The sequence below is a fragment of the Danio aesculapii genome, chromosome 18, assembly GCF_903798145.1.
Source record: "Danio aesculapii chromosome 18, fDanAes4.1, whole genome shotgun sequence".
In the NCBI taxonomy this organism is placed as follows: domain Eukaryota; kingdom Metazoa; phylum Chordata; class Actinopteri; order Cypriniformes; family Danionidae; genus Danio; species Danio aesculapii.
In genome coordinates this window covers 20560297-20575241 of record NC_079452.1, presented here as the reverse complement: position 1 = coordinate 20575241, position 14945 = coordinate 20560297, and the positions used below count along the sequence as shown (strand labels likewise).

The 14945-nt window shown below is 37.2% G+C and overlaps 2 protein-coding genes across 2 annotated transcripts in view; both read left to right on the top strand.

Annotated features, from left to right (window-relative positions):
* The window catches only part of LOC130245845 (ATP-sensitive inward rectifier potassium channel 1-like), a 1956-nt gene extending 1332 nt beyond the window's left edge, over positions 1-624 (top strand). Inside the window, exon 1 of the mRNA XM_056478620.1 lies at positions 1-624. This exon is cut by the window's left edge and continues 1332 nt beyond it. The gene's annotated coding sequence lies outside the window, so the exon portion shown is untranslated.
* Positions 625-11557: 10933 nt separating this feature from the next.
* LOC130245859 (ATP-sensitive inward rectifier potassium channel 1-like) lies at positions 11558-13421 on the top strand. The gene has a single exon (XM_056478635.1). It carries the CDS (start codon positions 11570-11572, stop codon positions 12680-12682), a length of 1113 nt encoding a protein of 370 aa, XP_056334610.1. The 5' UTR covers positions 11558-11569; the 3' UTR covers positions 12683-13421.
* The last annotated feature ends 1524 nt before the right edge of the window (positions 13422-14945 follow it).

Below are 14945 nucleotides of genomic sequence, written 5' to 3'. Positions count from 1 at the left end.
AAATCAAAGGGTACGAAATTTTCCCATAACACTGCAGCTACAACAACAACATGGCTGCACACATCAAGAGATTCACAAATTTAAGTATTTTCAGGCATTATTAAGAATTATTGCAACAAACAAGCATATGTTTTAATACAATTATTACGGCGATCAAGTTTTGCTTCATGAAGCCTTGCTTCAAAAAATATATTAAAAATATATTCCATAATAATAACTCCTGTATAGTCATCTGTCACTCGATGACTCTTGAATACCCTGTCAGAAAAGTCTAGTGGCTGGAATTACCTTTTTACAGTGTCTGGTGTTGTTTTGTTGTGTTTGCATAGATGAATATGGCCATGGTGTAAATGCACAGTACAGTTATGAGATTATTGCCACATTATATCATTATGATAACGTGATATTATGTGATATTGTTGCCTTCTGTGATTTACTTGAAGACAAATACCAAAAAAACGCAACTGGAATAACTACAGCAGTCGCCATCATCGATCTCATATAGTATAAAGTAAGAGCTTGTGATGGCATATGGTAACGTGTGCTGGTGTTTTGTAGTGCTGTGCCATTTTTTAATGGTAAATTTAAAGCCCTCCCACCTCGCACACTCTTTCAAGAGCCAAGGGGAAGGGGTAAGTGTTAAAAAAAAAAAAAAATAGAATTGGGATTGGGCCTAATGCTTTATGTCTTTCATAGTGGTGATGAGAGGCGAGAGGAGCGTTTCAATCTCTTGATTGGTACTTGAACAGTAACACTGCAGGAATTCATTTCTTTAATCACATGTGTTGCTTTACTCTTTTGTCTCTTTCATCTGAAAAAAAATGTTAAGTATGAACTTTGGAGTGAAACTATGGTTCTGTTCTTCTGTTACATACAATAGACATTGATTTGGATGTCTGAGTATTACCTGGAAATTCATTAATAAGAGATTTATTTTATTTTATCTGAGATTCCAGCTGGTGATTTTGTGAATCACTCTGGGATGTTGCTTCTTATTATAATTGTACATTTCTTGTAAATTTGCAATAGCGAATGTGTAAATATAATATGTACTTTATTAATGATTAATAAAAAAAACAAAATCATGTTTAATGTTTTTTTTTCCCATTGAAATGGCATTATAAGTACGCCAGCAGTCAACCAGTTTCCAGCTGTCACAGTTAAAAGTCACCACATGAGAGCAAAAAATAGAGATGACTAACTCAGATTGCCAAAGTCTAGGAGTTATATACAGTTGTGGCCACTTTAACGTAAATATTGGTTCTGAGAACAAAAAATTCAATAAGAAATTCAAAGTTTTTGCGAAAAATCATAACAGGTAAACATCATATATCTTATTTATTATAAAGTAAATATAAATCCATAATTTAATATTATGGGTTATGCAGTATGTGCATGTCATCTGTTTTTTAAATATGTAATACATATTCTCTATAATTCTTCTTAATGGTAATGATAACATTAATAATAGAGACTAGCAAGACAGTGGATTAAAACACAAATGAATGAATACTCACCAGATTTAATGTGTAATCGTGCTCTTCAGATGTGTTCATGGTGGTTTATGATCAGTCAGATGAAACATAATGTAGTCTTGACCATAAGATTGATTCATAAACAGCAGTTATGTTGATGTGAGAAGCAGATTTTCCTTTTGGTCTGTTTGCACAAGTGATTTAATATAAAGATGACAGTATTTTTATGTGAAAAATATAAGAATACATAAAAAGATTAACTGAAATATTTTATATATGTTTATATAGTCATAAATACAATATCCACATCTGTGGACATATAAAACAGCACAGTTCCTTCATATCTGAGAGTGATCCCTTATAAGAGATGAACAGCTGGGACTTTTGTCTTGATGCTACAAAAATAACACAAGGGAAAATGCAAGAAAATAATACTGTCTGAGGCACATACCAACATGATTTGGCTTTAAGTCCTTATAATGGCACTTGATTTATGGGAATTTATGGTCTCTTCTTATCATCAAAGCAATGTGCCAGGAAAACATCCATAAATGTATTGTCCATATGATACAAAACCCCTATGTAGTACAAACTACTTTCAGTAACTGATAAAAAAGTTTGCATTTTGACTTAGATAAACTCTAATTAACCAATGACTGCTAAACACTGTCATTTATAAAAATTGTTCTGCATAATTTATACCGTAAGATGCTTTAAATGCCCAGTTGACATTTATGGCACTTTTCCACTGAGTGGTACTGTACAGTATGGTACTGGTTGGTTCGGGTCACCCTTTTCAGGCTTGCGTTTCTGCTGCTAAAAGGGTACCAACGGTAGATGCAGAACACATCCGAAATTGCCTACTGTAACATCTGCAATTATATGAAATAAATAAATAAATGTAACATACATGAAAACACACAGGCCCTTACAGTCTCCGATATGTTACCAATTACAGAAAAACTACACATAACATACATTTAGTCCTTATTTGGGTTCAAAAACAACACGCAACATATAGCCATCAGTCAGTGCAAACCTCTCATCTGTGTCTTTAATCTTCACCAGCACATGTAGCCTCTGTTAGAGTAATTCAGTCATTCCAACTTCATAATCGTCCAAAATGTGATGATAATAGTTAAACATGACAGTTTGTTCATGTCTTAGACTGCTGAAAGAATCATTTGCTCCTTTGTTTTTTTTTCTTCGGGTTTCTCCTTCGTCATTTTCCAGCCTGGAAATAGCCAAAACCCCTCTAAAACCAGGTTGGTCAACCAGCTAAAACCAGCCAACCAGCCTAGGCTGGTTTAAGCTGGATTTTTCAGAAGGGAAAATATTACCTCCAAAGACTACGTCGAATAGTTCGGACTGCTGAGCGAATCACTGGTACAACCCTTTCTACTCCCCAAGAACTGTACTTATCCAGAGCGAGCAGAAGGGCTGCCAAAATCACTCTGGACCCCTCACACCCAGCACACTGCCTCTTTGAACTTTTACCTTCTGGTCGACGCTACAGAGCACTGCGCACCAGAACAGCCCGACACAGAAACAGTTTCTTCCCTCAGGCAATCCATCTCATGAACACTTGATGATAATTATTGTGGAACCAACATCACTACTGCTATACACTTTATACACATATACACTTATTTAACAACACACTTTACATGCCAATTTGCACATAACAGCTGCACAAATAACGTTGTATATAGTAATAAACACGTACATACACTTGTCAATCTGTATATTTGCACTCACTACTTCTATTTTTTTTTATATATATTTATTATCTGTTTTTTGTCCTGTCTCTGTAATCCTGTCGCACTGTAGAAGCTCTGTCACCAAAACAAATTCCTTGTATGTGTGAACATACCTGGCAATAAAGCTCTTTCTGATTCTGATTCTTTAGACAAGAGCATTAAACACAAGCAAAACACTAGTGATGTGACGTTGTGCGCCGAGGCTTCGAAGCATGTATCAAAAAAACGATACATCCCGCAGTGAAGCAGTGTACCGGAGCTAGATTAGTTTTGCCATCATCACGTGATCAGTGACGTCCGAAGCTTCATTTTCGCCTATACCCACGTGACTGCTTCGAATATTGATTCAGAGATTTGAACACCCTCATGGGTTAGTAAAGTGTATAGCGAGAGATTAGGTGCCGATTACATACATTTCTACTGTTTCAAAGCACTGCACCGGTCCCACACACCAGTAAATTGAACTAAAATACAATAGTAACTTATAGTAAAAGGGTTTTGAAGCATACTAAAGTGTATTAGCGTATTTTATTACAACTCTCTTTAAAGAAAACCACAGTATATCGTAGTATAGTGTTTAACGGAGGCCAGCTGGCGACCCGAAAGCATTACTCACATAGCCTCCTCCTTAGAGCATTCACCTCCCATGCAGGAATTGGTGGTTCGATCCCCGCTTGGAATGGGACTAGTTGTAATATGATAAATGTAAGTACTTTTGAATACCTTGGATTTAACTACAGTCATCGGTCGTGTAATGTAACATACCTTATGTGTAAAAACTAGAGTAATTTGTTTATATGACTGTTGTTGTATTACTACATGAATGAGTTGATCAGTTGTGACATTATTGCAACACAGTGCTTTCCCACACTTTAACCAGAAGAGGTCCTCATCGAGCTCTGATTTAGAAAGCTTTGAGTAACGAATCTTTTACCTATAAAATTGAGTCAAGCGCTTCACTGGTTCAGAAAGCTTCATTTCACCATCACTACAAAACACTTTCTCTCAGACTAGCCCTCGCAAGAGAGACTGTCCTCACAGAGACCCACCGAAAGAGTAAAAGCGAGAAGGAGCGAGAGATGGAAAGAGATAGAGAGTGATCGCCATTGCAGTTTGGGCTCAGCTTTTAAACGCTGCGCGACCAGCGATTGGTGGTGCAAAACCAGCGTCAACGGCCAACGTCATCAGCACGGAATGCAGCTCCTCCAATGCCATTCGTACCATGAAACGACACACCCACATACAAACAAATGCACACACATATACAAAATACGTTCTGCAAGCGAACGTAACAGTAAGTAAACGTATTTTTGCGGTATTTGCATACAGTTTGTGTTTTGTCTGGCACACCTCGCCACTTTCATTTCAGTCTGCCGACCCACCTCTTGCTTGCCGCTGATGAGCAGGTAAAGCGAGTTTGGGCTTGTAAACACAGCGCCCCCTTTGTTTAAAACATGTATCGCGATTCATTCCACATTTCTACCGATTTGAATCGTCACATATTTGAATTGATTTTTAACCGGCTCACGATGAATCGTTACATCGCTACTCATTATATAGTTTAATCAGACAGATACCCCTATGGATTATGGTGTAACCGCATACTGCGTCTACATTTATAAATGTGTATGTGTGTGCATCATGCATAACACACCAAGATTAATTCTGATTGGATATTTTCCAAAATACATTCCCCAATCACGTTCTCATCTTGTATTTATAAGTCAACGAATATGTCAGTATAGTTTTATTACAGTTGTCAACATCATCACTTAAGTTTTATATAGTTTTCGTCTAGTTTTAGTGGGCAAAAAAAAAATTCATCAACAAAATTAACACTGCTTGGAGTGCAGAGGTAGCTGTGGTGTGTCATGTTAGGGCAGCTGCGCTCTGTTCTGACTCCAGCTCTGATGTGCTCATCTCAGCCTTCACACAGCACCTCCTTACCCCTCTCTCCTGAAAGATGAGAAGGAGCGAGAGAACAAGAGAGAGAGGGAGGGATGTGAACGTGAGCATGAGAGGACGTTTTCTCCCCCACAGCCCCCTCAGTTGGATTACCCAGACTGATGTTTACCCAACTTCATATCTGTTTGCGTGCATATGTTTAAATTGAAATATTGTGACCTGGAAAGCAAGGACAACACAAGGGTTGAGTCTATTAAATAATAAAGACAAAGCATACCAAGGGCAATCAGGACTGGATGACAGAGGCAGAATGAAAAAAGCCTTGTCCTGTCAATATTTGTTTTAATCTGGCCGCTAAATGTGGGAGATAAAAGCCTCTGGATTTTATTTTCATAGGGGTTCTTTATTGCACCTAGACATGTTTTAAAGATTGACTGATTTAATGTGCAAGTCAAAATACTATGTCTCATTTAACTATCAATGTCTCACTTAATCCTAAAACCTCCTCTTCATAAAATGTTCACAGAATTTCCAATTTTTTTTTAGTATTTTACTATTTTATAGTGTTATTTTAGTATGTTTTTAAATGTTTAAATAGTCTTATTTTTGTTTTTATCTGAAATAAAAAGAGCTAAATTTTAAAAACAATTTGAGGTCAATAAAATATATGCTCTGTCATCATCACAAAGACAAATTAGTTAAAACTATTAAACTATTATGTTCAAAATTTAGTTAAAATACATCTCTGTTAAGCAGTATTTTTTTTTAAATAATAAAAATTTCACAGGGGGATTTCAAAACAAGCGTAAAGAACTCTGTTACCTTGATCAGGTGTGTTTAAATAGGTTGTAACTGAACTGTACAGAGCTGCGGCTCTCCAGGAACTGAGTTTGACACCTGTTTTGTAAAATGACCTTGTCTTTGTCTTGAAAAATAGGACTAAAGACAACATCAACAGGAAGATTTGCTTCATATTTGATGTTAAAACATGTTTTTGGGACATTTTGTAAACTGATTTTTCCTCCTCAAGAGAAAATTCTCCATATTTGATGTTATAACATACCCTTGACCCACTGTTTAGGGTTTTTGTCAGAGGATTAGTTGCAGCAGTTTGTCATGGTTGTTTGTGCTTTAACATTTTGCTTCTGAACTCTTCCATTTGTTTGTTGTAGAATAAAAACACATTTTAGGCTCTACTGATTATAATTTATATGACCAAATCATGTCTTAAGTTTATGACATTTAAAATAGAAAGATTGGTTTTATTACTAATTTGTTTCTGTATTTTGCAGTTCTTAAAGTCAGCAAGATCTTTACATTGACAGAATGCAAATTATCTGTTTACATATAATATAAAAGTTTGGGGTCAGTTTTTTCACATTTTTTTAAAGAAAATTATTCTGTTCATCAAGGCTGCATTTATTAATTGTAAATGTTTATTAAAATAATTGTTAAATATTTGTAAAAAAATTTAATAACTGCGTTCTTATTGTATGTAGTTTCTAAATAAATTGTTACTCCAAACATTAATAATAGGAATATTAGTAATAGTAATAATAATTATTGTTATTAATATTAGCATTCATTGGCAATGAAGGTTATTAAAGTACACAAAGTCACAATAGCCTTTATGCAAAGTTGGACATAAATTTTTATATTTATTTTTCAATCGAGATGCATGAAGGGAAAAGTAAATACATAACACGGCCCATTAAAGAATATTACACCAACTTATTAATATTTATTAAATAATTTTTTAACTAGTACAGCTCAGAATAATGCATGAAAAAATATTTGTGTTTTGTGGCAAGTAGTCTTGTAATAAGCAGGATAATGTACATCCAGGTGGTTGTTTTAACAGAATAAAGTCCTTTAGTTTTATACACCGGTCAATAAGCCTTTCAGGTCTTTATTATGCAATAACAACCTCCAGGATGTACTTCATCCTTTACAAAACAAGCAGCGTGTGTGTGTGTGTGTGTTTCTACTGACAATTCAAATACAAAATAACAATGGGATTTAACTCTTTGTTTATGGAAAAGTTTGGGTCGGATGTACTCAGTCAGGTTTAAGTTTTAAAGAAAATGTATAATAATAAAATATGTATTATTTTTGCATCAAAATATCTAAAAAACACTATAACAGTGTTATATATTTTGCTGACTTATGTACTTACATTATCTGAAATGTTTAGAAAAATGTTAAAATCCAGAGAAATAAGCTATTTTATGGACACGGTTATGAATTTCATGTAAAATCTGCAGTAATTTACTGGCAGCAGTTCGCCAGTAACTTACTGTAAATCAATTACAACAAAAATACTGTATTTACATTATATACAGCTGCATTTATCTTGCTGTATATGTGTTTACAGAATTGCATGTATATCTTTACTGTAAAATATACAATAATTTTCACATTGCAACTTCAAAATACAAAAGCAGACTGCACAACTGTCCTACAGTAAAATACAGTTCATATTACGGTTAAATACTGTGTAATTTACAAAAACAAATTGTTAACAGTGTTTTGTCATTGAAATAACGCCATAGGTAGTTGGTAGATCTGTGTATAAGACCTGCCGCCACAGCTGGAAAAAATCCTAGAGGAAACACTGGACATGATCATGAGCTGAAGAACCGGAAGCGGTGGACTGTAGCATAATAAAAGCTCTGCTGTTTTCATCTTTCATTAGCAATTGCTTCAGCACTTTCTCGATTTGCTTCCACGGCTTACAGCCTAACTCCGCTTCATACTACTGTAATAAGTGTTGAATTCTTGAATAATAGTCAAAATAGGCAAACTGATGATATGGATATGTGTTAGTAAAGTACTCTTTCAAAATATACTGACATGATTGACATGGTTTGCTACTATTGATCAATTCCGTGTGACAGATCAATATTAAACAAGTATTAATCGCTGAAATGCGGGTCTGTCCATCCATTTGAAATCATCAACTTTGCTTTTAGCCAATCACCTTTAGTTATGTGGTTGTCCCACCCCTACACACACACACACACACACACACACACACACACACACACACACACACACACACACACACTAATCATCATTGATTATCTGTCATTGAATTTAGTTGCAAATTATATATCAATTTTATAATGCCACATTTCATTGCCAATAATGCTAATGGCATAGTAATGGGAATATTAAACTAATTTGTTTGATCACTCGTTACTGAAAAAAGTAACTCCGTTAGTATTAGAATTGTTCCTCTGGACAACCTAAAAATTATTTAGACTTACAGCTTATTTAGATTTATAAACCCTTAGACTTACGAACCTATATTTAGTACTGTCCATTTGTGATCAAACTGACCGATACACTATCAACACCAATCCATTTTACTAAAAGTGCGTTCACACCAGATGCGGATGAAGCATCAATCAGGAGTGAGTTACATATTAATCAATATAAAGACACGAATAGACGGCAAGTGAATAACGATTTTGAAAATCAGTCGAGTTGGAAAATCTGAACTTTAGCAGGACATTTGTGCCACATTAACCAATCACAGGCTTGCTCTAGTATGGGTGTGATTATGACGTAGTGCATATTGTTGGTGTCCCAAGGGAAAATCCTCCTGCTGACACCAGACAATAGCTCATCAAACTGGGCTCGGCTAAGTCAGAAGCACCGCTGAAATCTTCCACCATCCAGGTACATTTTCTGGAGGAGTTGATGAACTCGAGTGCACCTCTGAGAGGAACCAGTGGACTCTACACTTTTCAGCCTTCCTAAAGCACATAAAGCACAGTTACTCTCTCAGTAAAATCCATGTTAGCGATTTAGCAACGAAACTAGAGTGACCGGGCAGACAGAAGCCCTGCCCATGACACAAATTTGCATCAAATGTGAAGGGAATTTCACATGTGAATGAAGGAGTAAGCTTCATGGGTCTATTTATGCAGGAATAGCATGATTTGTTCACGCAAGACGCGTCTAGTGTGAACGCCTCATAATACCTTCCACTTAAGCCTTCTGTCCATAATAAAAAAACATCTTTTTGAAAACACTCTACCAAAGAGTTAAGTTTTAAAATAAACATGTCATAGTATGGACCGTGAAAATAGAGGCTTTCAAAAACAATGTTTAGTCATGTGACCAATTCAGTTAAAATGGTGGGTGACATACAATGTCTGTTTGCTTTTTCCAAAGGACAGTGGATGTTTACTCAGAGCTGTTGTTCTGGCACGACTGCCAGTAAATATTCTTCCTCACATTTGCACTGTCACTCCATTTATGTGTTTCCTCGCCAAGTTTCAAAGAGCTGGAAACTAAATAAACTGCAAACGGAAATGACACAGATCAAAGTTAACAATTCCTGATGACGGTAAACACTCTTTGGTGTTTCTGTCACCTTACAAGTCTTTCCTTTTCTTGAGCATCATTTCTTGAGAAAATGAGCATCATGGTTGATATAAAAACAAAAGCTTTGTGTTTGCTGATTTTTTTGTCCTTGTCAAGATCAAAATATGAAAATAATCCAATATTATTGTTTGACGTTATACATTAACATGCCCTTGAAATTCTGCTTTGTGTTCACTGCAGCTGTAGGACACTCGTTTTCAAGGTTTGTTGTAATCCCTGCATATTCACCATTTCACTTCTGACCTGGTGTAATATTCAGAAAACACAAGTAAGAGTAGATATTACCATGAAAGATGCAAATAATTACCATAAATAATTTGCTCAGAAGTGGAAACCTCTTTTAACTAAATAATTTGTATGATGGCTCAGACCTTTCAGAAACGTTTTATCATTGCTTATTCTGTCTTCAAATTAAATAAAAATATGCAAACACATTTCGTTTACATACATAAAGATTGTAAATGCCTAATGTTTTTTCAGCATTTCTTTTTATGCAATATCTAAAAATAGTGCATAGAAGAATATGGATGTAAACATGGCTGTTTGTGATTTTAGTATGTTTAAGACATTTAATGCCTCTTCTAATTATAAGTTAAAAACTTAGAAGTTATATCTGAACAGTCCTTCAAATCATAATTGCAACTGTGAATCTCAGCAATAATTTGATTCATGCCAATGCCAAACATCAGTTTTAATGGTGCCGGCAGAAAAAAAAAATTATGGGCTGTGGACAAAGTGAAACATGTATTGTTCTCTGATGAGTCCACCTTCACTGACTTTCCCATATTCTGAAGAATTATGGTGTGGAGAAACCCCAAAGAAGTGTACCACCCAGACTGTTGCATGCCCAGAGTGATGCATGGGGGTGGATCAGTGATGGTTTGGGACTAGAAATCCCTCTAGCCACTGTGCAGGACTTTTGTCTGTCATTCCCAAGACCAATTGATGCTGTATTGGCCGCAAAAGGAAGCTCCACATCACAAACTAGGTGTTTCAGTTTCATTGTCACAATTGGTTGGGTTTAGGGAAATCCTCTATTGGATTTGTCAACATAGGCTGCAAGAAAATGTCACCGAAGCAAGGTATTTCATGGTTCACAAAAACGTAGCCCTGAGCACATATTTCCAAATAGCCAGGATTGGGATCTTGCACTGCCCACAGGATATCTCTAAATGGATGAAAGAGCATCACCTACAGTTTAATCTTGTCTTAGTTACCCAGCCTTTCCATTCATTAACCACGATCAGACTGGAGGTTTTGAATACCAGAAAAATAGATTTTATTGAAACATAAAGCAGAAATGTCTGAAAACAGCCCCTCAGGACAACCTTAATTTTCCACTAGACCATCTGAATTGTATGTGTCCATGAATTGTATGTGACACATACAACACTTGCAATTTTCTGAGGGTACCAACACATTACGGTCGAGTGTGTTGTTGTGTACTTTCACATCAAGTATGCAGAAGTAAATGCATCCTGCTTCCTCCCCTTGTGTAAAACATTGGTGTGTATTCATTTGCCAATGTGTGTACATATAAATAAGAGATGAGTGTGTGAGTAGGTGGAAAGCCTACAAAAGGAGAGACTCGAGACACCTGAAAAGTAAGAAGGAGAAAGAAAGAAAGAGAAGTGGAGTATAAAACAGTTAAGGGAGATACGGCTTATTAATCAGTAATACACACTTGTTCATTTCCAGTTTCCTGCTTTGGCTTCCTTTTATAAGAGTGGACGAAGTATTTAGGAGCAGGAGAACCAGCGGGCGACGCAAGATCTCCTCTCAGACTCTTCAGCAGGTAATATTTACTGTTTGCAAAGCGTACAATACACCTGAGGTGTTCATTCACATACAGCATCCTATATCATGCATAATTATAGTCAGTGTTTTTCTCTAAATACTCTATTCTGTTGTTTAACATGTTCTTGTTTGTCCTCATTTTAAATGATGTAGCAGTCACTTCACAATGAAGCCACTGTTTACCATTTTCCTGCTTCTGGTAACTAATATTGTTTCCTTCTCTTCACAGACTCTAAGATGCCTCGCTCCTTAAGAGAGTGGTTCAAAGATTACAGGTTAGAGCGACGCATTCGCAAAAACCGCCTGGTCACTAAAGATGGTCACTGCAACATCGAGTTCGGCAATGTAATGCACAAAAATGGCTTCGCCTATGTCCTTGACTTCTGGACCACCTTGGTGGAGACGCGATGGCGGTTCATCCTTTTGTATTTTGTGGCATCCTACTGCCTTAACTGGTTCATCTTCGGACTCTTCTGGTACTGGTTGGCCAGAAATAATGGCGACTTGTTTTGGCAAAATCCAACACCAGATCATAAACCATGCACTATCAATGTTAATGATATGACTTATGCTTTCCTCAATGCATTGGAGACCCAAACCGGAATGGGGTGTGGCAATCTGTTTGTCACTGATCTATGTCCTGGAGCCGTGCCTCTGATTACAACCCAGATGGTCATAGGACTCTTTATCAGTATATTCTGGTGTGGTATAGTTATAACCAAAATCACCCTTCCAAAAAAGAGAGCCAAAACCATCACCTTCAGCAAATCTGCTGTCATCTGCCCCAAAAAAGGCACTCTTTGCCTTCAAATCCGTGTCGCCAACCTGCGCAAGACCTTAATGATCGGCAGTCAGATTTACGGGAAGCTTCTGAGGACAACAGTCACTGGAGGTGAGACCGTCATCCTGGACCAGGTCAGCATTGACTTCATGCTGGACGCTGGTAAGGACAATCTATTTTTCATGTGTCCTTTAACCCTGTACCACATCATTGACAAAAGCAGCCCATTTTTCGACATGGCTGTGGACACTATGCATCAGCAGGACTTTGAGCTTGTGGTTTTCCTCGACGGCATGGATGAATCCACCAGCTCCTCCTGCCAGGTCAGGACTTCATACATCCCTCAGGAGATCATGTGGGGCTATGACTTTCTCCCGATCATCTCCCGCAGCAAAGAAAGAAGATACCGAGTGGACTTTTCCAACATTGCTAAAGTGGTGCCTGTTCCTACCGCACATTGCTCCCGCTGTTACCACAATGAGCCCGGAAACCATCTCCATCTCGAGAGCATTGACAACAAGAGTTTTGAGGTGTTTGACTTGCAGCTTCCCAACGGCACCAACATGTAATGCTTTTTGACTGACTGGTCAACATCTTGCACTATGCCAGAAACATTGAACACTATGTCCCAATCCAAGTTCTATCCCTTTGCTCACCACCTTACCCCTTGTATTATGCATTGACATGAAGGCATAAGGGTGTCCAAATTCTGTGGAAAACCTTAATAGCCCTTGAAATGGAAATTTTCCAGAACCACACTACTTGAATTCCCTATCAGAAAAGTATAGTGGCTGGAATTACCTTTTTAGTGTCTGGTGTTGTTTTGTTGTGTTTGCATAGATGAATATGGCCATGGTGTAAATGCACAGTACAGTTATGAGCTTATTACCACATTATATCATTATGATAACGTGATATTACGTGATATTGTTGCCTTCTGTGATTTCCTTGAAGACAAATACCAAAAAATGCAACTGGAATAACTACAGCAGTCGCCATCATCGATCTCATACAGTATAAAGTAAGAGCTTGTGACGGCATTTGGTAACGTGTGCTGGTGTTTTGTAGTGCGGTCCCATTTCTTAGGGGTAAATTTAAAGCCCTCCCATCTCAGACACTGTTTCAGGGGCCAAGGGGAAGGGGTAAGGGTAAAACAATTGCATTGAGATTGGGCCTAATGTGAAAGAAGCATTTCAATCTCTCTATTGGTACTTGAATAGTAACACTGCAGGATTTCTTTACTTTTATCACATGTATTGCTTTACTCTTCACAAAAACAATGGTTTTTGTTTCTTTCATCTGAAAAAAAATTGAAAGTATGAGTTGTGGAGTGAAACTATGGTTCTGTTCTTCTGTTACATACTGTAGACATTGATTTGGATGTTTGAGTATTAACTGGAAATTCAATAATAAAAGATTTATTTATTTAGTTCTCTTCATCTCAGATTCCAGCCGGCACTTTTGTGAATCACTCTGGGATGTTGTTTCTTATTAAAATTGTACATTTCCTGTAAATTTGCATTAGTGGATGTGTAAATATAATTTGTATTTTATTTATAAATAAAAAAGGAATCATTTTTAATGTTTTTTTCCAGCTTTCACAGTTAAAAGTCACCACATGCGGGCATAAAAATACAGATGACAAACTTAGCTGGCCAAAGTCTAGCAATGTCTTTAGCAGTGACGGCCACATTGCAGCATGATGAACAGGTTCTAAGCTTTGATATCACTGATGTCCTCAATGCCCTAAAGAAAGTAAATGCTATTAAGGCTGCAGGGCCTGACAAAATACCTGGCAGAGTTCTAAAAGGGTGTGCAGAACAACTTGCACAAGTACTGACGGACATATTTAATACCTCTCTGCATCATGCTGCTGTGCTATCATGCTACAAAACATCTTCTATCATCCTAGTGCCAAAAAAGCCTTCAGTCACTTGTTTAAAGACTATCCGCCAACAGCTTTAACTTCATTGATAATAAAATGCTTTGAGAGACTGGTTAAAAATCATAATCACCTCCATCCTGCCCACTTCACTTGACCCATTTCAGTTCACCTATCGGCCAGGTCTACTGATGATGTTATATCCATTGTACTGCATCTGAGCCTGGAACACTTGGAGGGTAGAAATACATCGGTATGGATGCAGTTTGTTAATTTTAGCTCTGCTTTTAATACTATTATTCCTCAGCACCTGGTCAACAAATTAGCATCTTTAGGTCTGAATACATCACTTTAGAACTGGATTCTTGACTTTTTGACAAATAGGCCACAATTTGTGCGAGCAGTGGGTATTTCATCATCTACCACTCTGCTGAACACAGGCTCCCCTCAGGGGTGCGTCTTGAGTCCACTGCTATACACTCCGATGACCCATGATTGTTGTGCGAAACCTAGCACTAGTCACATCATTAAATATACTGATGACACCACATTAGTGGGTTTCATCAGAGATAATGATGAGAGGAACTACAGGGAGGAAGTGAAGCTATTTACAGTGTGGTGCAGCGACAGCAACTTAGTTCTAAATGTTGAAAAAACCAAGGAGTTGGTGATCGACTTCAGGAAGAAACGCCCCACTTACTTCCCTGTATACATTAACACCACAGTGGAGACTGTCCAGCAGGTAAAATTCCTGGGGGTTCACGTTAATGAGAACTTGACTTGGTCTCTCCATACTACTTGTCTAGCAAAGAAAGCGCACCAGCGACTGCACTTTCTGAGAAGGTTAAAAGAGCACACCTCAGCCCATCAATCCTCACAGCTTTTTACAGCTGTTGAGAGTGTTCTCATCAATGGCATCTCGACAAGAACACCATTAAGAAGATAATAAA

Coding starts and splice junctions, on each gene's coding strand:
- LOC130245859 (XM_056478635.1), top strand. CDS start 11,570: ATGCCTCGCTCCTTAAGAGAGTGGTTCAAAGATTACAGGTTAGAGCGA.